The sequence below is a fragment of the Leptidea sinapis genome, chromosome 46, assembly GCF_905404315.1.
Source record: "Leptidea sinapis chromosome 46, ilLepSina1.1, whole genome shotgun sequence".
Lineage (NCBI taxonomy): Eukaryota > Metazoa > Arthropoda > Insecta > Lepidoptera > Pieridae > Leptidea > Leptidea sinapis.
This window is the reverse complement of record NC_066310.1, coordinates 7,297,491-7,325,014: the sequence shown is the minus strand read 5'-3', so window position 1 is coordinate 7,325,014 and position 27,524 is coordinate 7,297,491. Positions and strand designations below refer to the sequence as shown.

Here is a 27,524-nt window from a genome sequence, read left to right as displayed (position 1 = left end):
ATTTATAATTGAAACATTTATTTAAAACGCGAAGTCGTATAAAACACAAATCCAAATATAAAACTTTAATAAACACAACAGCATAATACAATTATTTACAATTTAAGTACAATTTTGTTCATATTTATATATAACATTAAATTAATTATTAAGAAATAATGTAAACATTACTAAGTTAAATATTAGTCAAATATTTTTTATAGTAAAGGATTATAGTATATAATAATATATTATAGCTAACAGAACTCCCCTCAACACAGAGAAGCTCTCTTAGAAGAGAAGAGAAGAGCCAGAGAAGCAACAGCCAGGGATAACTGGCGTAGAATTGATCGTCGTTCGACGTGACCACGACTGCTCTTGCAAGACTAATCCGACGAAGAATAAGAAACAGAACAGTATCGCTAATACCCAGATAAGTAAGTCTCCTCGCAGACGGCAGCTATATTAAAAAGTGTACATCTGTCCATAGAAATCAACAGTGGACCACACACACAGCTATAATTTACATTTTTACATATTCATATCTTAAGATACAGAGCGATACGAAAATATACAAAAATTATATTACGATACATCTTTAAAAATCTCAAATACAAAGTCGGGTTGGAAATCAATAGAATTAAGGGAAAGATTCATTATATTACCTGTTGTGTGTAACATACATTAATATACTTTATCTACACCCATGCTTTAAATCCTCTATTAAAGATTCTGAAACAGTTAGCTTATTGCCAACATTAAAACACCCAATGTTCAAATAACCATTACATCATCCAAAAGAGTGTTGTAATGTTGTACTGAATTTCATAACAACACTCCTATTTTTTTTTCATTCCCTTCATGCTCAAAGAGTCTTGACAGACAGACACATTCTTATTGCTCGATGCGTGGCATCTGTATGAATTTCAAATAAAGAACATTTTGGTTGTACGCGCGTTCCACACTACCAGAACGTTGCGTGCCGTAAAAAAAAGTAGGTTATTCCAATCCCCGCCATTTTTCTTCGTTATTTTTACTGTTTTGTTTACAAAAAATGAGCGATTAATTTCCAAAAGAACATAATATTCAAGTGAATTTTATTTATTGCACTATACAAAATGTAAATTACTACTAAAATAAATAATTCTTTCATTAATACTTAGTTTATTTGTATATAATCTGTTATGGATGATATTAGGTTACTACTAGGACTGGCTGTTTTAATGTTAGCAGTAAGCTAACTGTTTCAGAATCTTTTAGAGGATTCATATTTTGGGTGTAGATAAAGTCTTGTATGCAACTGTTGATAATTAGGTATTAAAACACTCATGTGATACTATTATCACACTCGGCTTCGCCTCGTGAAATAAATCCACGTTCCTGTTTTAATACCCCTTATTACACAACAGTTGCATAAATAACTATTAAAGCATCCCGGAATGTAATGTACATTAATATACCTTATAGCTGCCGTATGTGAAGCCCTTAACAGAAGGTCAATCTACAAACCGTTGACATATAAGCTTATACATTATAAATATCATTGCAGTAATATATATTAAAATTAATTCAAAGTCTGTCGAATAACGAGTGTTTGGCACATATATATATAATAATTTAATATTATAAATTGTTAAAATATTGCCACGCAGTAAGGCACCCATCAATATTTTTTATGCGGCTGTTGGAGTGTTTGTTGGAACTGGTTTCCTAAAACTGTTTCTAAAGCTGCTTCGTAACGTATTTGTTTGCGTGGAAACCCATGTTCTATTCTTACTAGGTCCCAACAGAGCTGCCAACATCATCATGGACAGACCAGCAATCATTACAGCCATCCAAGCAGACGGCATACGAAAACCTGAAAAAAAAATATAGAAATTTTTACTGAAAATGAATGATAAAAAGCGTGTGTGTCCATTATAATGCAGTGCTCAGGACTGTTGAAAAGTCCACAATTCACAAGTAAGATGTAAAATCTCATAAGTCCTGTAAATTCACTCGCTACTTTCTCAAACCACAACATAAGCAGTGCTTTTTTATGGAAAAGGAGGTTAAACGAGCGTAGAGGTCACCTGATGTTAAGTGATCACCGCCGCTCACATTCTCTTGCAACACACTAACACCAGAGGAATCACAGGAGTGTTGCCGGCCTTTAACGAAGGTGTGTTTTTTTGAAGGTACCCATGTCGTATCGTCCCGGAAACTATTACATTATTATTATTATTATTAACTATTATATTATTAACGATTATGTGTATCACAACAGCGCCTATTTCTGCCGTGAAGCAGTAATGTGTAAGCATTGTTGTGGTTCGGTCAGCAGTACGCCATAGCTAGTGAAATTACTGGGCAAAAGAGATAATCTTATTTTTTAAGGAAACGAGCGCAATTATAGTGCCGATCATATCTTTTGGGATTTTCAAGAATCCTGAGAGGCACTACATTGTAATGGACAGGGCGCATCAATTTCCATCAGATAAACGTCCTGCTCGTCTCGTATCTTACTGTCATAAAAAAAAAACTTTAAGGCTTAAATTATAGAGGCGCTAAGGGTGCCGCCGATGGTTAAGCTTGGACCAGTTTGATATATGCATGATGAGAAAAGTATAAATTCTAGGCACATATGCTTTATTTTTGTATTTCTAATCTCATCTCTATGTCGATTGTAATATGAACGGCACAATGTAATATGTAAGGCTCCAGGAGTTAAAATTTGGCTGTAATAACAAGTTTGGTCAGGATGACTGAGTGTACTGTAGATTGATTTTTGGAAATTATAAGATTTTAATCTCGATTGAGTAATAAAATCTTCGAGCCTTCGAGGGTTTTCGTAAGCTTCTCGATAATTTTATTGTGAAAGTCTTGTATCAATCATCATCGTGGTCAGATGATTGAGGCGATATTCCCTCATGGTACTACTTAAACGGCTTTTAGTCTCCCGAGGCTGCTAAGCGATAACACAACGTGGACGGTAGTACTATAAGGTGGAGTTTGTTACTTCTGGGGTATAGTTTATCAAATTGCTATGAGTATAATTAGAATCCGATTTTATTTTATAGTATCGGTATATTAAACAATGTTGAGATAGTTTCGCATGCGTTTCAGAGATTATCGATTTGCATCGCTTGTTTTTATGAAGCATGTAATTTAGGAATACGAATTAAGGGTTTTCAGCGCAACGTGATTCAAAAGACTGTTCTCTTATACAGAATTCTGCTCTGTTCCAGAATTCTCCAGAATTAATAATATCCATTGTTTCCCGCCAATGCGCAGTCTTCCCCTAGACAAACTTTAATTCACCAATTAAAAGTAACTTTAGTAAGGTAGCTTATACCTCATTACATATGACTTCAGTATTTTACGGTGACTCCTGAGTAAAATGCGTTTGATGTGTTTTGAGGCCTCTACTATCTATGTCCATAGATTGTTGAAGTCCCAAAATAACGCCAGGAAGAAACAAGTTTCTGGCAGCAAAAGCAATTTTCGAGTTGCAATTTTTCCTTCACGTAATATTTTAAGACTTCCTATATATGTAATCGAAAAAAATTGTTAAAACTGTGATATATTTTGGAAGCGACATAGGTCACTAATTTAACGGTTTTGTATTTATATGTTACCTTCCAAAACCTCGGTTTGTAGACAGTAAAGCTAATACCCGTCTGTTGACGACTAATATAAAAAAATCTTACCTGGAGAAGTTTGTATCGGCATCCTGAACGTGGAATCTGTTGTACGGGTGATCTCAACATCCTGGCCTCTAATCTTTGCAATGACGGTCCAAGGATGGTGATCCAGGATGGTAGGGTTTGATATCCTCAGCTCACAGAATCCTCGGGATGGATGCACCAGGCAATGGTATCCTTCAGGTGCATTGTCTATTGTGAAGCCTGTTGTCAAAAATTGTTTGTTATTTTAATTTGTTTTACTAATTTCAACTTCAGCATAGCTAGGATTATATCTTCTTTTCACTCTTTTTTTTAATGAAAATAAGGGACGAGACGAGCAGGACGTTCAGCTGATGGTATACGCCCTGCCCATTACAATGCAGTGCCGCTCAGGATTCTTGAAAAACCCCAAAAACTCTGAGCGGCTCTACAACTGCGCTCGTCACCTTGAGATATAAGATGTTAATTCTCATTGGAAGAGAAGGACTAAATAGCGTACGGTCATCTGATGGTGTCACTGCCTCGATGCCACATTTCATTATACACGTCCCCAAAAGTAGACGCAATCTCAATTTGAAAATACTCAAATCGCTAAATTAATGCATTTAATACTTGGGAAGTTCCCTGAATTACTATTCGGATTCCATCGTCAGAACTAATCTGGAAGTTTTTTAATTGTCGGATTTGTTGTTGGGGAATTGTCGGGGACCCAGTGCTCTGTGAACGGCTGGATCACTTGGCGTTGCGTAGAGACATTTCACTGTGTGTCTTCTAACGCATTTATCACGGGCAGTGTTCCGAAGAGCTGTTTAACCTCATTTCTGCCGCCGAATTCCTCCTTCGCACAACACGCCACAAGTTAGGATATCATCCTCACCATCTGGATGTGTGGCGGTCCTTCACAGTACGGTTTTCAAGGAGCTTTCTTCCACGTACTTCAAACCTTGTTGAATGAACTTCCTTGTGTGGTGTTTCCGGGACGATACGACATGGGTACCTTCAAAACAAGCGCGTACACCTTCCTTAAAGGCCAGCAACGATCCTGTGATTTCTCTGGTGTTGCAGACCATAGTTTAAGCGAGGCAAGTTGTTCAGGCCCAAGGCTAATGGAGGTCTCTCTGAAAGACAGGCGAAATTGTATGATTATTTGTAGAAAAGAACGAAATCGGATCGGAAAGAATTTCATCAGACTCCTTAACAACTTGTATTTGAATATGTTTTTCGATTATTGCAGGTCATACTTACCATCAAGTAGTAGTAGATTAGACTAGATAGTAGAAGTAGATTTTTGGTTTTTGGCAAAATTAACTTATTTATTACAAATTTACAATTTGTTGGATATAATAGAAAATCCATTATCTCTTGACTAGAAATCCTCGATTTCTAGTCAAGAGATAGTCTCGATTCCTTATCATTAGAGTCCCGAAATTTTCTATAACGATAGTACTTAATTTCTTGAAGTGTTGAAATTCCGTATTTTACAAAGATCTATTTTTTTATGATTTATAAAAATCTCACCGAGTCCGTCAATTCTTACGAAGACGCAGTACTCCACGTGTCTTTGCTGATACACAGAAGCCTCCACCGCCACAACGTTTTGGTTCAAATACTGGACCACTTTCATTGGTTCTAAGGCAAAAAAAAAAAACAAATATATTACACAATATAAGCGAAGATATGAACATTAAAATATTAATTGACACCCAAGCTTTCTCTAATCGTATTGGTAGACAGTAGTGGTCTCTAGGTCTCTATGGAAGACGAAATTTTTAGTAGATTTCATCAGCTTTTGGTCTGACATGCTCGCTTAAATGGCATCGCTCGTGGCGGTGTCGTAGGGCAGGTACGTTACCTTTTCCTAGATATGTGCTAAAAAGCAATGCGATGTTGACACGAAATTGTTCTATCGAATGTTCTCTTTGTAAGTGCTGACATTTAAGACTAGAGGTGGGCGCTAAATCCATAAACTGTTTTATATTCGTTAACTAATTAACTGTTTTTCTTCAACGAAAAAATCTGTTGACAATAAAAAGCTAATAAATTCAATCAACGTCTTAATAACCGTTCGCGTAACTCAAAACTCAAAATTCAAATTTCAAATATTTTTATTCAAAATACGATGTGACATCACTTAATGAAAGTCAAAAAAAAAACTACCACCCATTCCAAAATGAATGCCTCAGACCTGAGAAGAATGGGCGCAAAAAACTCAGCGGGCTTTTTTTTTCATCGAATAAATATGTTTACTAAGTAATATTGTACAATTAAACTTATTATTTAATAGCCTGAGGGCGGTCACTCCATTCCCAATCTGTGGTATTATTAAAAAGTCATTTGTGTTATAGTAACCTTTACCATACAAACGTTTTTTAACAATTCTTTTGAATAACTCTCAATAAAAAAATTATGATTCAAATGCCTTGCAAAAACACCTTTTATTGCTTGCAGATCTGCAAGTGAAGATCATTTCATTAGAAAATGTAGACATTAATCTGCTGTCATAAACTTACAATATTTTTGTTGTAAGCACTTAACTGAAAACAGCTGACGAGCGATAACGTTGACATGATACTTGTACTTATAAATGACCAGAGATTGGAACTTGTGGACACTACGGTCTTCTTGGGTATCATGTTAGATAAAAAGCTTCAGTGGGGTCCACATATTGCCCATCTAGCAGATAGACTCAGCTCTGTGGCATATGCAGTTAGAAAGATTAGAGAGTACACGAATGTTGCGACCGCTAGATTAGTGTACTTCAGTTATTTTCACAGCATCATGACGTACGGTATTTTACTATGGGGTCATGCTGCTGACAATGATATAGTGTTTGCTCTGCAAAAGAGAGCTGTTCGTGCTATATATCAGCTTGGTTATAGACAGTCTCTCGAAGAAAAATTTAAAGTTATAAATATTATGACTGTTTATTGTCAGTACATTTATGAAAATTTAATATACGTTCACAAAAATCGCCATTTTCTATAAATAAATTTAAATGTTTTAAAAATAAATGGCTCTGTCGTAAATCCTATTACTCCACTGCTGAATATCTAAATAATCGGACAGCCTGGGACTAGATTGTGATTATTTTATAGCGATAGCAATGACTGTACAATATTGTATATTTTTATTGAAAAGAGCGCAAAAACAAATGCTGGGAGAGTTTCTTGCGCCGCTCCTTCTCTCTCAGAGCGCCATTTGTTTCCGAAGCGGTAGTCTAGTAGTTATTAGAAATGACATCAAAAAGAATTCTAAAGGTATCAATTTTGAGAAAATAAATGCGTTTTATGCCTTTTATTATATTGAAGAAATAGCTACTTGGTATAAATTAAATTTAACAATGGTAATAATATAATATGAACCTATTAAATTATTAATTAATGCATTAACCGAACCCGTTGACGATTTTACAGTTTTTTCAACCTGTTGGCCATTGATAAAAAACCACTCAAATTAAATTAATTTAAAAACCCTCAATGACACACCTCTATCATAGAGTACGAAGACGTGGTAGTTAGTAGTGCTACAGGAGCCAGTCTGATGCTGACCGGCGTGTTGAATGGAGCTTAGACTATATGGGTATTTGTGTTTTTGCATGTATTTCGGGGGCGGTTGCATTGGAGTAATATGGCATATTTCACCGAAACACCAGTCACGCCACATTGGGACAGCATCAAAATGGACCTCGAAGAGAATAGCACTACTGCTGTATGTAAGTAGAAAAATAAAGTTTAAGAGATAAAAGAAACAGCGGTGGGTTCAACATTATTTAGCCTTAGCATTTCATTTTTAAATATCTATCGGAATTATCTGTTAATTATTATCCTAAATTAATGGTCTACTTTGAATTTCAATACTAAGCCTTTCTGTCGGTACAGAATATCGAAATTATCCATCGAATGCAATTGGACGTAGTTCCTGAAAAACGTTCCAAGCCACAACCATCACATTTTAAGGAATTCGTGTTTAAAGTTTATATTCCATACAAGTTGGGCTACTATGTCATGATATAATTTAAAGAGTAACGGTAGGGCTGTCATTGTTTTGTCAGTCCGTTAATATCAATCACGTGACTAATTTTTTGTTCGGAACTCAATTTGGACATGGTTGCGGTTTGGTACGTTTTACGTCCAATTAGGAAACGCAATCAAAAAACAGTGCACTCGTGTTGCATGCAATGGGGTGGGAGCGTTACTGGCGGCCGGACTGGCGACTGATTGAATCAGACACCATACAGCTCTGGTGGCGCGACCAGATCTGTGCACGCGTCCGAGCTGGTCGCGCCACCAAATTCATATGCTGTATATATTCTCTTGGTAGCGGACACTGATTGCGCCACCGTGGTGTCCCGGCGAAATATATCCCTTAATGAAAGTCCTGGCTGTGGATGCGATCGACCGTGTGATGCGCTAATTTATGCTCCGGGGTGGACATGGAGCATCCCACATTCACAAGTTTTTACAACAACTATAAAGGTATTGAACGAGACGTATATATGAAATGATGAGTACAAATCTATCCCCACAGATTTCCCGGAATGTATAATGAATGAAGGCATCGATTTTCTATCTGTATATTTGTGAAAATACCTTCAATTTCGACAGTAATGGTGGCATGCTGTAATTCCGCTGAAGTATTCAACAGTCCCACATGGCAGCTCCAAGATCCAGAATCACTCACACCTAAGCTAGAGAATCGTATGCCACACTCTCCGGCATCTAGTCCAGCGCCCACGTAACTAGCAATGTCACTGGTCTGGCCTGAAATGTATAAAATATCAATTAGAAAAAAAACATAGGGAAAACCCGAAATGTTGAGTATCTTTAACGTTCGTAACCTTGTGTTAACCAGGTGTTAAGTAATTATATGTCTACTAATATTATTAATGTGAATGTTTGTTTGTTACGTTTTTACGCTGGAGCTGAACTGAACCGATTTGGATGAAATTTGGTACAGCGATAAACTGGAGCTTGAGAAAGCCATATGCTACTTTTTTTGCCAGAAAAATCCATGGTTCCCGCGGGATTTGTGAAAAACTGAAATTCACGTCGATGCTATAAAGTATACCAACAGTAGGTTTAGTTTGCCATAGCAATCTTCCTCGAAATAAGATGTATATGTTGGGAACGGGAGCGAAAATCGGAACCGGAACTGGAAAAGGACATGAATTTTTCAACTCTAAAGTTGCTTATTATTTTATAAACCCTTTATCTACGCGGACGAAGTTGCGAGTATCAGCTAGTATTTTATAATGTAAAATGTCATGTTATGTTAAATTTATTTTTGTAGTCTAAGCCTAGTGTATTTGGCAATTAAAAAATACACAATTCATCTAAACAAATACACCGTCCATAATATAATTTCGGAACACCCTGTACCGTCTTGTCGTAAGCCGGGCCGTAGCCAATCAGAACTCGTAGGTGAGTAACGCCTAGCGATTGGTAATTCAAATTAGGTTTATTAAATCTACAATTTGTTTCGTTGTAAATATAATTATTTACTTTAGTTTTTAGATTTATTAATTTATGATTATTGTCAAGGAGTTAAACCCGTGTTTTCATTTGAAATTGCCATTGTAGTCCACGCTGTATACCTAATAAACATTGTATGAGTGACATTACATAGTAATATTGGAAAAATATTGAATAAAAAAAAATTAAACAATTTGTTATGTTTTAAAATGATACCCTAACTTCTGGGATTATTTACACAAAATTTATTAACGATGCGGGACTCGAAACCGCGACCTCTCGCGTTCCGTGCGAGCGCTCTTCCAACTGAGCCAACCATTCGAGTGACGTATCGTTGATAAATCTTGTATGCTTTGTTCAACTCTCAGGTTGTGGCTTCATCTACAGGATCTACTTTACAGTTAATAACCTGCTCAACCCCAATATTTGCATATAAGGAAATTGACTTAACAAATTGTTTAGATTTGCGAAAAGCGACATCTCAAGTCAATTTTTGTTTTAAAATTTTATTTGTGTAAAAAAAATTGTCATTGAACATACCAGGAGCAACATTGAAGATGGTTCCATTTCTTGACCGGAAGTAGCAGTATTTTATGGCAGCTTGTATAGAACAAGACAATGTAACGCTTTCCCCTGCCAGGCTACTGACAGTTGTGCGACTTGCTGTTAGTGTTGGCTCTGCAATAATGGAAATTTAATTAATCATGGCTATTTTAATTTAAATCGTTACAAATACTTGCGAAGAATTATTTAATTCCATTGAGGTCTAATGATAGGCCCCACACCTGATGCCTCCACTCAATGGGTGCGAAGAATATAGCAAATGTCAAACCAAGCCAACAGGTTCAAAACTTGGGTATCTAAGAATACCCGAAGTGAGATTACACTGGTAAAGACCACCACCCAAGATAGCCTAACACAACTAAATAAATATTTTCTTTTTTTAACTGTTAATTTTGAACCAGTCGAGAGACTGAACTTCAGACTTTGGAATAACTTAGATTGTAAATCAACTCTTTACAGCTTGCTACTAAATTTAGTTTTTAAAAACAACATCGCATTTTTTCAAAACTAAAACCTTCATAAGATGTGAGCTCAGCAGCGTGAAGGGTCGTAAACCAGATTCTCTGATGGTGTGCTTTGACATGCTATTTACACTTATTACTTAACAAATCGAGAAGAATCGGTAAGAAGTCGGATAGGACTAAGCCACCAGTGGAAGTCCTCTTTGTACAAGATGTCGGCTAGGTTCGTAAGACAGCGGCGCCTTAAAGTGCCATCTAAGCAGTCGTCAGTGAGCAAGAGTTATTGTCTTTCGGCTTAAAGAGCGCAGTAGCTATTGAAGTTACTGGGCTAATGAGACTTCGCATCTAAAGTCTCAATGTGACAAACATAAATGCCGTTCAGGTGACAAGTGTAGATGCCGCTCAGAATTTTGGCTTCAAACAAGAATCCTGAACGGCACACTGTTACTGTAAGCCGTGTTATTAGCTGAACGTCTTGGTTGTTTCGTCACTTTTTCAGTTATGTGCAAAGAGAGCAGGAAGTAATACATAAGTTTCTCAAATTCTAAATGCTTTACAGAAGCTTTGAACTGTTCAGTTTCCCCCAACATACTTTAACGAATCTGAGACTCCTGATCGTTCCACGCAAGCAAGAATATTCGATTTTAGCACCGACGAGTTAGCCAATTTTTTTTTCAAGTCAAAACAGAAAAAAATGCTTGTCTAAATGAACAGCTCTTTGATCTGATTTCTGCCTACTTCCACCTAACCTCTACACGCCACAAACTTATCATCTTCACTATCAGGATGTGTGGCGTTGCTCCACAGAGGAGTAAATTTCCACTCTCAAACCAATAATGGAATGAACATCCTTGGATGGCGATATTTATGAATAAATACCTTAAAAAAGCGTGTACATCTTTTTGTCAGTGTTACGAAAGAAAATGGGTGGTGGTATGGTATATGTCTTACCACCAGGTGACCCGTACGTTCGCCTATGGAGGATAGTTCTAGAGATAGCCTATGTTCCATAAAAAAAAATCAGAAAATATATTTACTTGTAACAATGGCAGCAGCAACTTCAGGGTCTCTCAACACCCAGGGGCACAGTACACTGATATGGCCGTAGTAGATGTCCCCATCAGTTTCCACGGCACATCGCCATAAGCCGATGTCCTGGACCACAGGGTTTGTTATATTCAGACCGCAAACGTGAGCCTGCATGTCTGATTGATAGCTGAAAGCATTTTTACTTACAAATCAGAAGAAGGATAATCTTCATTAAATAACTGTCCAGGCGACTTATATATTTGACAGGATATTTGTGTTTAAATAAAACACTTTTAAATGATTCAAACGCGTGTATTGTTACTGTTTTTACATAAGATTTTTGCGGAAAAGTTACTTTTTATTTAAGTTAACGACGTTTCAAGACCTTTCCAGATTTAGTTTTCAGGGAGACTGCAGATGAAATGAAACCGAGAACCGCAACCCTACCATCGTCTGGTTAACTAAAATTAAAATGTAACTTTTATGCAAAAATCTAATGTAAAAACAGTTACACGCGTTTTAATCCTTTAAAGTGTTTTATTTAAATGTGTAACACTCGCGTTAATTAAAGAAAATACTAGGATATTTGTGATTTGGCAGAGAGTAAGTTTGGCAATTCAAATAGGCATGACACCAGATCTACTATTTTTAAAATTTTTGATTGTCCGTCAATATGGCCGTTAAAAAGTCAAGATCGGCTTGCACGGTCTTGATAAAAATGGGAGTGTAGTTAGATGATATGACTGATAAATGGATAGGCTTAAATGATGATATATGATGACTATATTCTGCCCGCATTTCCTTCCATATAAATTTCCTAATCGCGTTATTATTTTCGTTCATGATTTTGTGATTTGCAGAGACGTGTAAATCCTAAGCAAAATATATACGAAATTATTGAAAAAGGAGTAGGATAACATGTCAGATGTTGCACATAATATGCGACTGCAGAATGGCTTGTTTGTATTTTTACTACAATTTTTATTTAAAGCAGTGGCAACAATGCCATCAGCTTCATCCAAAGACATCAAACAATAATATTAAAAAAGGTATACTAAAATAAGATCCTAGAAAAATTTACCCAACTATGTACCTAGGTAACACTGAAAATGTTTAAAAAATGAAAAACGGCTTAAAGTAGAAAGTTGCCGATACTTTTATTGTTTTTCGAAGTAATCTCCGTTCCTCTCTACACTCGTCGCATTCGATGGAACCACTGAGAAAAGCAGTGGGCCCATTCTTCCTTAGGAGGCATTTTCGTAGGCTTTCACCGCATCTTCAGGGCTCGTAAAGCGAATACCTCGAATTTTATCTTTATTTCTTGGGGATAAATAAAAGTCGCAGGGCGCCAGGTACGGAATGTATGGCGGATGACTCATTAAAAGGAAAAGGCAGGCATAAAGGCGCGCTGAAGCATTGTCGTGGTGAAGGAGGATCCTGCTTCGACGGCACTGCTGTCGAATTTTTTCCAAGACAACAGGCAAACAGCGACTGGCATACCAGTCTGCAGTAACTGTCCGTCGATCTTCTATCACAACTATCTAATCATCTTTTTTCCTTCACTTCTTCCTTTCTTTACCTTATTTGGCCGATCCTCGAAAGGAAATACCCACTGAGCTGATTATCTTTTGTTTTCGGATTCGTAGCAATATATCGAGCTTTCAGCGCCTGTGAGGATGTCAAATACAGCATTTGAGTCACCGCCGTTGAACTTATCTAACATTTGGCGACACCAGTCCATACGATGGTGTTTCTGGTCGTCGGTCAAAGTATGGGGAATCCATCTGGTACAAAGCTTCCTGACGCCTAAATGTTCGTGTAATATTTTTTGAACTTGACTCATACCAATGCCTAGTCTTGCCCGTATCTGCTGATAGGTCACTGTCTTATCTTCCTCTATCATGCGTCGCACAGCACTGATGTTATCTTCAGTAGTCGCTGTTAAATAACGTCCCTCACGCGGATCATCATTGAGATTGCTACGTCCATGGTTAAACTCGTTAAATCAATTGTAAATAGTGGCACGAGATGGGGCTTCATTAAGAAATGCTAATCGCAGCCTATAATACCCTTATTGTTGAATAAGCCAACAACGATAGTCATAATAAATCATTGACGAAAATTTTCACGTGCAACAAGTGTTTTAGATTTACCGCCAATTCACAAAAACCAATTGACAAATAAATGCAATATGCTAGGCATTAGGTTACCAAAGAGTTCTAAAATCTAAATTCAAAAAAAGTTTTCATTAGCAATGTTTCTAACTGGCCATTTCTAAACATTTTCAGTGATACCGACGTACCAACTAGCTCATAAATATGCTAAGGTCGAGCGAAGACCTCTAAAACAGGCTTTATATTTTTAAAACAAAGCTCCAATCATGAATATTCTTGACCATTTAAAATGGTGGTGAAAATGAACATGTTGTTCTATTAAATGTATTTATTTAAACATAAATAATCATTAGTACTTGTAAATATATATTAATTATTATTGTGTGCCTGAAGTTAGTTGTTATTTAATTGCTCAACTTCTTCGTAAAGAGAGTTGTCTTATTGTGTCATTAACGGCCATTCTCAATATACTATCTACAGATAGAGATAAATTACTACCTTCTACTGTCAGTAATTAGCTGTCAATAATCTGAAGCTCTCCCAATATATCGGATATGTCATTTTTATCGCCTTATATTGGGACGCGTGAATTGCAATTTCCATACAAATTTCTATCGCTGGTAAGCTATACGTCGTCCCATTGACAGACAGCGTGTACGGACAAGGTGAGTTACCGTCAATAAGTTTATTGCGGCAGAAAAATCAACGATAGTTACGATTTTTATTTCAAGTAAAAGGTAGACTGAATATTGGGAACGGCCGTTAGTGACTCACTATCAAGTGACCCTCGTATTAGTGACTTACTTTACAACACTTCCATGGAATGTGTATCTGCTCTGGCCAACTCCATCATGAGCCAACAGTACTCTTCCACTTGGGTCTCGGAACTTGCAAGCACGGACCTCGTATTTACTTTGCACTGAGCAAGTAATTGATACAAATGGTTCGCTTCTGACAACATTAGTATTTACCACAGCCTTAGGTTCTGAAAAATATTCATTATAACATATTAAAAGTCTTCAAACAAGGTGACGGACATAATTTAAATTTCACAAAAATATCTCGTTTATGTCCTTTTTTTATTTATTATTTTATATATTAAATAATTTATTAGTCTAGGTTAGAACTAGCAAATCCAAATTAACTAGCAGATAACAACAATAGCTTGAATACAATCAAGCATGACGTAAACCGAATGTTTCAAATTAATTTCTAATTTAATCAGACTAAGCCTGACCGAACAAATTGTATACCAGATAATTCTAAAAATAATTTTTATTAGAAAATATTGATTTGAAATGGGTTTTCCTTCGGCTATGGTTGTAATTTTACCTGCGCAAGTAAGTTATTTAAGTCTTTAAATACCCAACAGCATTCTTTGGAATATAGTAAATAATACAATTTATATACTCACAGAGTATAAGTAACTCTTACTGTTTATTATTAGACGCGAAGTTAATATTATAGTAACAAAATTAAGAAGTCAAAAACTTTTAAATTTGTAATAACTTAATATGGATCATTTATATATAAGACAGTGAGAGCTTATTATTACTATTATGAACTACTCATACACATAATTTTTATCTCAAGGTCATGAAGAGCTTTGCCCTGTTACTAAAAGGGCAAAATATAATATACAAGCCAACAATACGTTAGATATTATATACGTCAGGTCGGAAACGCACTACTTGACCCCTGGTGTTGCGAATGTCCATGAGCGGTCGCCTCTTCACGTCACGTCACTTGAGCCTTTTACCCGTTTGCCACTTAATATTATATAATATTAGATGGAAAACGTAAATTATTGCAACAAATAAAAGGTACACGAGATATTATTTGTATTAAAATAAATTCGTAAAAGTTTGGAGGTTCGTTAAAATCATGATAGATTACAAAATCCTTACCACCCTCAACAACACTGACAGTAAATTGTGACTCCTGAGGGAGCACGTGTCCATGTACTCCAACAGCAACAGTCCATGTTCCGTGATGTTCAACTTTTACTCTTTGGAGGTTCACGTTGCATTTTCCGAAGCCCTCAAATATTGTATGTCCTTTTGGATCAGTTACTTTACAGTAAATAGCATCTTCTGGACCGATTGTGGTTTCAATCGGTTTGTCTAAAGTCCATATTAAATTTGAAATGCCAGTCGAGTTACTGGTTTCTAAAATAATACATAATATTTTAACTTCTAAATCAATAATTGTTGCTCTACAAAAGCAAGACCCTCGAACCGCGAACTTGTTTATGCAAATAACTTTTTGTTGCGTCTACTCGTAAAATATATTTAACAACTTTAAATATTTGATTATATTTTCGCAAAGATGTGGTACTGCACACTACAAAATGATGAGTACAATTAATATTAACTTGTGATTAGTTTTAAAACAGAAAATAGTATTGCCCAGGGGCTTGCGTCATCTATGGGATTGCTTCTGTATATTATTAACTTGAAAATATAAGAAACTGATACCACTATATACTGAATAAAGTTATTAATTGTATGTTGCAAGGGTCCTAGTTGTATCTTACAAACAGTTTTACCTACAACAAGAACATCGACTGGAGCCCTGTATGTGATAGCATTTCCATATATAATATACCAAGTTCCATTATCATTTGCTGTTACTGCATTCACGTTAAAGCTACATGTGTTAACTTGTGTTGTATTGGCATTTCTATAAATATCTCCTTGGGGTGTAAGAATACGACAAGTTTCAGGATTTGCTATTGGATTTGCTAAGCTTGCTATAAAATTATTTCCTGTAGCAACAGTCAGGCTACTTGGTGACGCCTCGACCATCTCTGCAACCCAAAATATATTTTATACATATTAGCTTTATTTATTATTCATTTAATTGTTTTACACATATCAGTTTAAAGAGATTCCTGAGAGTCTCTGTGTTCAAAAGGTAAAATTATTTCTAGTAGTACTAACTACTAGAGATTTATTAGACTGTAGAGGATAAAAAAGCCTAAAAACATTTTCTTATTTTCATCGACTTAGATACCAGCAATGTATTAATAATTACGAAGACATAAAAAAATAACCAACTCGTGACCCGTAGGTAAGTAATGTAAATTTGTAGAATAATTTACCTACACGATATGACACAGTGATTGTTCTAAATACTATTGAAATCAACAATCATACAACAAATCACTCAAGTACATCGACAAACCTAACATAAACACCAATATTGATTATGTTACCTATATTAATATAATTAGTCAATAGAGTAACTGGATTAGGTTAGGTATCAAGCAACAAAGTAATTGCCATATCAGTCAATAAACTGCCACGGAATTACACCTGTTTGATTTGTAATTAAAGATTAAAAGTATTATCAACCATATCGATTATCTCAAGACGTGACTTGATACGCGTTTCATGAAAATATTATAGGAGATTAATTGGGCATACCTTCTACTTTGATAACAAACGGTAATCTTCTTTCGATATGGTCTGTGCCATAACGTAAGCCTTCAGCTATTAAGGTCCAATTGCCAACAAATTCTTCTCCGACAACTGTGATTATTACACCACAAGAAGAAACAGCTGATGTATGAAGTTCAATACCGGTAAAATTATCATTTTTTAAGTCGTAGTTTTGACCAGACGGTGAAATCACTTTGCAAGTTTCAGTAGTCACAAGAAACACATCTGGAATGTGCATAGAGAGCGAACCTCCAAGAACAGTTTCATTAGTTTGTTGTGGTAGGTACTCTACTTCAACTTCTGGCTCGGAATTAGATTCTTCTTCGGGGACTGAAATTATAAAAATTATGGTATTTTTACGAATTCAGTTATAATGTTAAGAATATACCTTATTAAATAAATACAAATTAACCCTTCATCACGAACTGTCTATGTGATGTATGATAGTTGGTTGCACTATAGAATATTAAGTTTACGGTGCCTCTTAGTAGAGGCGCCTTAATAAATGTCATTGAACCTCCAGAACCTCCACAATTTGTCTCAAATTTGAAGCACCGTGTTTGTACCGTTCGTGACGAATGTGAAACCTAGTTGCTCACAATGCATCATCGAAGAAAGTTTGAATATACTCAAAAAGCAATAGAAAGGAACATAATAGGCATAAAAAAATAGGGCAGTGTGAGGAATATTTAAACAAGATGCTATGATATGATGAGGAAAAATAAAGTCAGGGTGGTAGCTGGTAGATGGTTCAGTAAATATTGCTGTAAAAACTAACACAATTTTGAAGATACATTTGAGATTTTTGAATCAAGTTTAGTATTTGAATTTAATCTTATTGCGGCTACGAAAATTCTATTTTATCATGTAAGTATAGTGATGACCGAACAATTTCTAAATCTAGTAAATGTTATCGACGGCGATACTTTTGTGTTATACTATAATCTATTGTTTATCGATGTCTTTTTATTATCAATAATGTAATTTGATAAATTCTCACCTTGTGATAAATTTACCGTCAGATTATAAGATTCGGAACTACGAGAGTCGCCATCATCCACAGAATGTAGTATCCAGAGCCCATTGTCGTTAACATCAACATTATGGATCGTCACACGACACTGACTTACTTCATTGTCTTCTAGTAATTCATATTTCTCATCAGAATTGTTGTTTGGTTTAAATTCAATAATTGTTTTAGCTGGTGTCTCTAGGTAACATTTTATAACATTTCTGAAAAAGGTCAGAACACCGGTATGTAGACTCTCTCCTTCATTCAGATTGTGGATGCTAGCAACAGAGGCGTTCGAATTGACACCTGAAAAAAAAATAACGTCTTATTTATATTATGTTGAATTCTAGACACTCTGAATGATCATATTTATTACATTTTTACATGGTAGGATAAAAAACTTATGATAAATATGCACGTAGTTATCAGGCTGTGAATCAAATTATAATAATATAAGATCTGAAATCATAAGCAAGACTATGACCAGACAAGAAAGCATAAAAAATGATCGTTAAGAAGGAAAATCATATGCTCATTATCCATAGATCTTACTATCATCCTTCTGACTTCACAATTCGACTTACGGCCGTTCCCAATATACTATCTACAATTACTACCTTCTACTGTTCCAATATACGCGATAAGTCATTCTTATCGCCTTATATTGGGACGCATTAATTGAAATTTCCATACAAACTTCTATCGCTGGTAAGCTATACGAACCCCCTTTCACAAACAGCGTGTACGGATAAGGTGAGTTACCGTCGATAAGTTAATTGGGACAGAAAAGTCAACGAAAGTTACGAATTTTATCTCAAGTAAGAGATAGCCTGAATATTGGGAACGGTCGTAAGTCCCGAAGCCTTAATCTACTTTAACAGGTTCCTAACACTATAATATTGTTAGGGTGCTTGATGTTTTAATTTAGGGACATGTTTTTGCAACGAAAAATAAACGGCTTTATTGATTAATCAAAATATTTTGGAGACATCCGGGGCTGATCCATTTTGCGATAGCCTCATAGCATTTAAACGTAAGGTATTGCAACTATAGTATAATTATTCTTTAATTACTCACATCATATTTTTTTATTATTATCATATTTTTTTTATATACTGTATAAAACTTTGTGTTATATATAAGTGCCCAATAGAAATGATTCTCATTTATGTTGTGTGCATCTGTAATTGACTCATACACTGGAACTATTTTTGTGCAATATTTAAGTTTAAAGGACTCTACCCACTACAACGTATCATACCATGACCGTGCTATGAACGTGTCAGACACGACAAGCAACACGATACGCTCCACGCCCCACAAGAGCGTATCAATTCACTCAACGCACCGGTGTGGCAACATCGCGTGTCATGCACAGAGCGTATCGCCACCGGCAAAATATTCACGGCCAAAATGGCACGCTACGGGGCTGGTCGGTAACGGAATGGGCTAGTGGGCATGGTCTCATACTTTTTAATACAGAGAATATTTTTTTCCCTGACACGTTCATAGCATGGTCATGGTATGATACGTTGTAGTGGGTAGAGTCCTTAAGAGTGTATTGTGTATGTGTTGTTGGAGCATCTTTAAATAAATAAAATTAAGGTTATTAAAGCGCCATAATATCAAAGTATAATTATGTCCATGGATTTTTGAAGATTTTTGACAAATGTTTGCATAAAATTTAGTAAGAGAAAAGATCGATTTTATGAAGTTTTCTCTGTTAAAAAAAATACAGTACCTGCCTATCAATTCCGTTTAAAAAAATATGCATTTGAATGTAACTCAAATGTATCATTGACTTATTCTGGAATAAGAAAAATTGTTTTGCTAATAAAATTGATCTCTTGGCGGTAAAGCAGTTTGTATTTCAACGGTTGCATTTAAGTTTCTAGTTGCATTTGTTCCCCTTATGATGCTGGTGTGTGTTTTAAGATGTTTGTATTTGAGTATATACAGATACACTCATTAAGCAAGAAATTGCTGCATAGCTCTTAAGACATAATGGAGCCGCTATAAATACCATTATTTTGCTGCAGAGATCCTAAAGAATTGATTAAAAAAAATTTAATATGACTTTTTAACTGTTGCCTCTCAATATATTCTAGATACTGTAATAAATATATGTAATTTAAAAACATGAGTTTTCATTATAAATACAGATAATGTTCATACATAGGTACTAACAAAGGAAAACCATTGGACCTACTATGTAACTATGCTATTGTTAATGAAGTGCCTATTCACTTCTCTTCTAATGACGTCTTGCACGTATTGTTAATGAAGATTCCTTTCAAATATTTACTGGGAATTGTTTTTAAAAAAAACCGTTAAAAATGTCCTCAAGTGTATAATATGTAACCTTTACTATATACTTACCTATTTCATAGCCATCTATTGATGCAAGATTAAATATTACAGCCTTAGCATTAGAATTATTCATTAGACTTGATTACACGTCAAATGTCAGAATTGATACAATTATTTATTTCTTGTCTTATCCACGGACTAAGGACGTGTCACCTTACATAACAGTGTAGCACCAAAACAAGCCGATTAACGTGAAAATACATAGCCTCACGCACACACCTACACTACTACAGGCCGATAGGCGGCCATTATGAGAATTGTCATCGTCTGTAACAGATCAGTTTGCGTCTCAATAAAATATTTTAAAAATGCCGTCGTGCGTTGTGAAGTGTTAAAACGATACTATATAAGTATCTGTGGCCATACATGATTATTTAAGGGAGAAAAAAATGGTGTAACTGGTATACCGCGTAACCGCACACACACTAGCATAAAGGTGCTTCACTTGCTAATATCACGGCGCGGAGACCTTCTTTTTTTACTAGTCCGTGGTCTTCTCTTGTGTTTTTCTCTTTAAATATTTACATTTACAATTAATGATTATAAAATAATATTTATCAAAAATAAGAAATTTCGGTTAGCTGCGATCAAAGATATTAAATACAAATAGGTATATACGTTAATTTGTGTCTCTATTTAGCCGGTGCCTTTGAACTAGAAAATATTTTAATAATCATTTATATAGTTATATTATTATAGTTATATCGTTAGTTAAATTTCTATAGTTATACCTAAAAAAATGTAATTTACGCGAGCGAATTGGCCGGCAACCGCTTGTGGTTTGATATAGTTCCCGCGCCTTGAAATAGGGTCATCTTAGTAACAAGAAAGAAGAAGTTAAGACGTTTTGCAAACAGAACCTGAAACTGCTGACGTCAGGGATATCATTTTCAGAGGTTCGTGCTATAACATAATGGCGAACGTAATCCGACCACCTAGGTTGACGGTCTGTCAAATGTGTGTTTCACTTCCTCTTTGCGTTTCGGCTAGGGTGAGCTTTGAATCTCGCAGGAGACGTCCACAAAACGGTATGCTCTACACACGGTAGCGCTGGAAAACCTTTTAGGCTAGCGCAAACATGGAACCCCGTGGTCTCTCTCTGCAGTACGAATGCAAAGATCCAAAAGTATGGACGTCTCATTTAGGGAATCAAACACCAAAACGAACTTGGCGCCAAGTGGACAGATTGATGTACTATAAGTGTCAAGTGTTTCTTGCCGCCTCCGCAGTCCCGTCGTAACCACGATTCATGCAATTGGATCAAATTAATAAAATATATATCGTGAGTACCCGTCATAATAATTACAAAGCTGGAAAACCTATTTTGAACTGCCAGTCATAAGAGTCCATGCGAACAAAAAAGGCGATAAAACTTGATATTGGTATCTGCTAAGGTATTATGATGTAAAAAATGATTGCAAAGGCATGACAATAATTACAATTAGTAATAATTATTAAAGGCACCTATTACAGTAATGTTGCGATAATTAAGGACTGGAATTGAATCTACAAATACTTTTGCAAGATTTAATTGTCATATTGTGCACAATGTTTCAATTGTGTATTGAATCCTTATCTAAATTCATATTTTATGGATTTCAATCCATATACGCTCAGCAATGAATGACTTCAAGCAAGAAGTGTCTATCGTCTTTTATTCGAAATTTATGTTTGATATATTTTTAAGTTTCATCTTTTAAAATAGTTTTTCGATTACTACGTGGTATTAAAATAAGACGAGGAGGAAGTGTTGTGTAGAAGTGTATTGCAATTACGGCTGTCAATATTTGGCAGATAAAGAACTCGCAACATAAGCGGTAGAGAAGTTTAAGTAGTATGCGTAGATTTTTTTTAAGAAACCGAGATATTTGAAAGAGACACTTGGTGTGGCCCACTCATCCAACTACTCACTACATCCTATAAACTGCGTAAGGTAGCTCGTTCTATGGTGTGGTTATACGTAGCAGAAATTTCCTTGATAACCGCACTACGGGGAAACGCCCTATATCCAGATGGTGAGGACAATATCTTAGTATGTGGAATGTGATGCAAAGGTGAATTACGAAGGGCTTAACTTGATAGACAGGCTAAAAAACAGCGATACTAGAATGTAAGCATGCAGAATCTTGCATCAGCAACAGAAAGCAAAATGCGAAAACAATTTGGAGCAAACAATACAATCTATATGCTTACTCTATAGTCGCATACTGCCCCTAATGTTAATTAAAAAAAACGCTAGTAGTTTTACTTCGTAACACTTGTACTATTTATGGTGTAAAATGGCGACTAAAGGAAAGGCTATCTCACTCTACCTTCATTTAGGACTTATTTCAATAGAAGCAATGATTGAACAAATATTAATACGAATTTTAAGAAGATCTGCGCGTAAATTTCATGATTATGGGATGTTCGAAAAGATCATCTCAAAAGTACCAAGAGTTATCTTACTCTAAGCGCTAAGAAAGGATTGATTCAACAAGAAAAAACTGGGCAAGCGTTAACAGGTCAATTTCTCAAGAGTATACGCATAATAGTATGTATTCGCAATGCAAATAATTCAGTTATCGAACTGACGAACGACTAAATGCTCATTGGTCAAGTAACTATGACAACGTATCGTAATTGGTCAAGTTATAATCACAACATGCCGTAAACAATAGTTACTGGCTACTAATGATTTGTATAGGATCTGTGTTCCTATTGTTGTATGTGAGATCGTCCATCCTTTATTATGCATCCATGGCTTTATTTTAACTTACCTTAGTAAAGTAAGGTGAAAAAGGGAAAAATATAATGATAATAAATTGTTATCTAGCTATAAATAAATCAATACTAGGCCCACTTGGTGGTATGCATTCATTATCTTATTTATCATATGGTCACTGTCAGGACGGTTCTAACTAAGGAAGACCTTAAAATTATCGCATGTGATTATTTATCCTAACGGCTAATAATATGTGATATCATTTACAATTTATATTATCATTCAATTCGTTTCTTGAATCGTAGGCCTTGTCCTGATATAGCGAACGACGGAGATAGACAGTTAATATACGACAGTGAACGAGGAATACAGACCATAGATTTAGAATATATAGACACTTGACAGTAAGTTAGCTAGTTTAATATTTAAAATACTAAGGAGCTAATTCCAAGCGTAGCTGACTGTTGACGACTTTTCAAATCAAAATTGGTTACAAATTATAGATTTGCTTTACTTATCTATCTTGCAGTATATCTGTTACCGATATTCTTTCTTGCACACTTTGTTCGGCTGCACTCCAAACCTATGGAATTCACCATTCACAGACATCCGGGAGTTACGTACAAATGAAAGCGAACGAAAGAATTTTGACTATGAAGACCAAACCCCTGGTTGCTATTGCATCCATAGAACTATTAATTACCATCATTGTCAATTCGTAATTACCAATCAACAAAATATGATTGATTATACTTTTAATTCTTCTTTATTATAAATTACTTATACGAGGGTTAGATATAGGTATATCGACAATATGTCACATTGAATTTTTTTCGCTAGATCGAACGATATAAAAACATTGGTATGTGTTACCGAAGTCTACTTCGGTGACAAGCCCATTTACGTAAACGTTTTTTTTAAATAAGGGACGAGATGAGCAAGACGTTCAGCTGATGGTATTTGATACGCCCTGCCCACAACAATGCAGTGCCACTTGGATTCTTGAAAAACCCAAGAATTTGATCGGCAATACAATTGCGCTCGTCACTTTGAGACATAATATGTTACCAGTGGAAAGCTCCTTTGCACAGGATGCCGGCTATATTATTGGTACCACAACCGCTCCTATTTCTATTGTGAAGCAGTAATGTGTAGAGAGAGTTTCTTGCGCCACTTCTTCTCTCTCAGAGCGCCATTTGTTTCCGAAGCGGTAGTAGTATCTAGTATATTAAAAATGACATCAAAAATAATTCTAAAGGAATCAATTTTGAGAAAATAAACGCCTTTTATGCCTTTTTATGGGCAAACGAGACTTAACATCTTATGTTTTAAGGAGACGAGCGCGATTGTAGTGCCGCTCAGAATTTTTCGGTTTTTATAGAATCCTGAGCGGCACTGAATTGTAATGGGCAGGGTGTATTAATTACCATCAGCTCGTCTCGTTCTTCATTGTCCTAAAATAACAGTCTCATTTGCCCAGTAATTTAACTAGCTATGGCGCCCTTCAGGACTTCGATCATCGCGAATCTTCTATCAGTCTCCTTCGCGATTTTTCACAATAAGGGCCTATCCCCTTATTCATAATAGTCTGCTAACTTAAAGCATTGCTAATTCTCACTCTGTCTTCTTCTATTGACCATTATGAATAAGTGGGCTAGTCTCGGAGTACCATTTGTTTCCATATGTCCCATGTCATTATCAGAAAAACATAAATTAAAAAACTATCGCGCTATATACATAAAAAGTCTTGTAATCAACATGCATTCCATCTTCAAACTATTCGTCCTTATCAGAGTTGAAAGAGTCGATAGAATTTTTAAACCGAATGATGCGTCAGAGTTTTATAAATAGTAACAATATATTTATTCTGTTACTAGCTAGGAAAGTATTTTAAATAAGGGTAAAAATAACCAATTTGTTAATTTTTGGGATAACCCACACTTCTGGGATTAATTACACTTAAAAACTATTCCCAGCTGAGAGTTGAACAGAAAAATATCAAGATTTATGAACTTTACGTCTCTCGAACGGTTGGCTCAGGGAAAGAGCGCTCGCACGGAACGTGAGAGGTCACGGGTTCGAGTTTAAAGGTTAAAAATGTACTTAATCCCAGATGGGATTTATACAGATATACCTAATCTGAAAGCTCAGCAATGTTAACAACATAATTTGACCAATAAAAATCATTTGAGGAACAAATGCAATCATTTTACTTCAAGATAATGTCGCATTAAATTTACTGTCACATGTTCTCTTCTGCGTTGAATCTTATTGTTTTCCGACACAGATCTGCAATCAGATTATTTTGTTGTTTCAATGAATAATATCTGTTTGTATAAGTGTTTGAGACAATGTTTCCTGTCTCGTGGCTCTCAAAATAGATAAGACTGAACCTTTTATTTAAATAAATTTGAATTTTAATAAACGAAAATATGATCGCATAGAAATATAATCTAAATGAATAATGTATGATAATAATAATATTTACAATTTTAATAAAGACTAGCTGACCCGGCAAACGTTGTTTTGCCATATAAAGTATAATTCACGCGATAGTTTTATAAGTAATAAAATATTGCCTATATTATAGCCTGTACATCATTTTGTTCTATTGTCAATAGTTTTTGCAACGCACGCAAAAATTAGTTTTCGATTTTACACCTTGTGTTACAAAATAGCAATTTTATTACGGATCCCTAATTTTGAAAAAAAAAACATAGCCTATAGCCTTCCTCGATAAATGGACTACCCAACACTGAAAGAATCATTCAAATCGGACCAGTAGTACCAGAGATTAGCGTGTTCAAACAAACAAACAAACACTGCAGCTTTATAATATTAGTATAGATAATTGTTGAACATAGTTTTTGTTCTTACAGAATAAAAAAAAAATCATAAATCCTTTTCTATTAATCGCCCAGCGAATCGGCTGGGAACGGCTATTATTTATGTAAAACATGAATTATCTAAATTTTGAGTTTATTTTATGACTTATCTAAAGCATTTGAAATGGTTGATCACAAAATATTATTTGAGAGAGACGATATTCAAACGAAAGGTAACCCATATATCACAGTTAAAAAAAATTTAATTGTTAACAATCAAAGGACTAGTATTAGGCCCACGTGACGGCTGGCGTTCAGTATTACATAATAAATGACAATTATCTGTTTTTATTATCAAGTATGCATTTTTAAAACTATGTAGTTAGAAAAATCATATCATAAACTATGATAAAATATTTGAACCATATTGCAAAAACTGATAAAGGTTCTTAGCTTGAGCGCAAAAATAGAATGCTGGGAGAGTTTCTTGCGCCGCTTCTTCTCTCTCAGAGCGCCATTTGTTTCCGAAGCGGTAGTAGTATCTAATATATTAGAAATGACATCAATTATTTGAAAAAAAAAATGTCTTTTATGCCTTTACAACCACTTGGAAAATGTGCAAATAACGTTATTCAACAACCGGATGTAGAAATTTAAATCGATCGGATCGAACCCTCATCACACCGTTCGAGACGGACACGAGACGGGCTCTATTATGTAGATAGTGTAAAAGCTATTTAGCTGTGGATTTTATCCCAGCCTTATATTATACGCGCCGTTCCAGCACAGCTTAAATACATAAATGCAGAATGTTCCCGATTCCTTCGAGTGTGTGTACATTTTGTAATTTCAAGTAGAAGAATCACATATTTTCTCGAATAATCTTTTTGAAGGCTGCTTGATGTCTTATTTTTTTTTAATATGTTGAGGCCCTTTTTTCACAGAGTTTGTATGTTATTGAAACTGACCTATCGTTTACCATCATAGCATTCAAAGCCAAATAAAAAAAAAAACAAGAATTACATATTTTGTCCTTTTCTGCCACATTCGGTGCAATCGTTATTGAACCCCTAAATACGCAGCGTATTTCCTTTTTTTCGATTTACCGAGCATTTCGACTTAACGAAGTTAAAGTTATATATATAGGGTATATATAGAGATTCCAAAGTATTCAAGTTAAAGATAAGTACACCTTAGTTGAGTTTGAGCTCTTAAAATAAATAAAAATTAAAAATTGTAACATTTGAATCTATATAATTTGTTCAAACTCCTGTACCGGTCACGTAGGTAATTCCAAATAATATTTCGACCGGACGATAATAAAGGGAAAAATAGAAGGAAAAATATCAAGGGCACGCTAACTAACATTATATAAATCATCCTACCTTTAAAATACTAATGTAACACTCCACAAGACACATAATTTTCCATGAAAACAATTTGTACAAACTTATTTTTGTAATGAAAATTGCATGCATAACTTAAAAACCAGTCGCACATTTGAAGGGCACGTTATTAAAGTCCTACGAAAATAGCCCGGTCTTAATAACTGTGAAGCAAAAGCGAAATACGTAATTATAAACATACAAACATTTCTAAATAACAAAAAACATATTAACTTTACCTGCAAATACTGCGCAGGTTAACAATAACAACGACCACATGTTTCAACACCGAGTTAGTAACTGCTCTTGCGCACGCTACCGAGTACCGGCCTCACTTGAAAGCCTCTCTCGAGTCTCGCTTCTACAATAAACACACCAGCTATACCCTTGTAATTAATCGAGCTGATCTCTATTGATTTAAATTGTTATCTTATCAGTGATAAACTATAAAAAGTAGTTTGTGTGTTTGTGTTCTTCATAATTTAGACCATCAATATCGAGC

General features: G+C 35.3%; 1 protein-coding gene across 2 annotated transcripts; it reads right to left on the bottom strand.

Moving 5' to 3' along the window:
- Nucleotide 1: 1 nt before the first annotated feature.
- On the bottom strand, nucleotides 2-27,417 carry LOC126977827 (uncharacterized). Of its 2 annotated transcripts, XR_007732438.1 has the most exons (13): nucleotides 27,262-27,417; nucleotides 17,727-18,044; nucleotides 16,712-17,056; nucleotides 15,832-16,092; nucleotides 15,191-15,451; nucleotides 14,088-14,268; nucleotides 11,178-11,356; nucleotides 9,656-9,793; nucleotides 8,234-8,404; nucleotides 5,163-5,273; nucleotides 3,669-3,866; nucleotides 1,402-1,837; nucleotides 2-671 (listed from the first exon to the last, which is right to left on the bottom strand). XR_007732438.1 is itself a non-coding variant. In XM_050826449.1 (12 exons), the coding sequence occupies exons 1-12, from the start codon at nucleotides 27,299-27,301 to the stop codon at nucleotides 1,653-1,655; spliced, it is 2,388 nt and encodes a 795-aa protein (XP_050682406.1). In that variant the 5' UTR covers nucleotides 27,302-27,417; the 3' UTR covers nucleotides 2-1,652. The 2 variants fall into 2 exon arrangements, 1 of the variants encoding a protein (XP_050682406.1); XM_050826449.1 differs by having other exon boundaries at nucleotides 2-1,837.
- Between the last annotated feature and the right edge of the window lie 107 nt (nucleotides 27,418-27,524).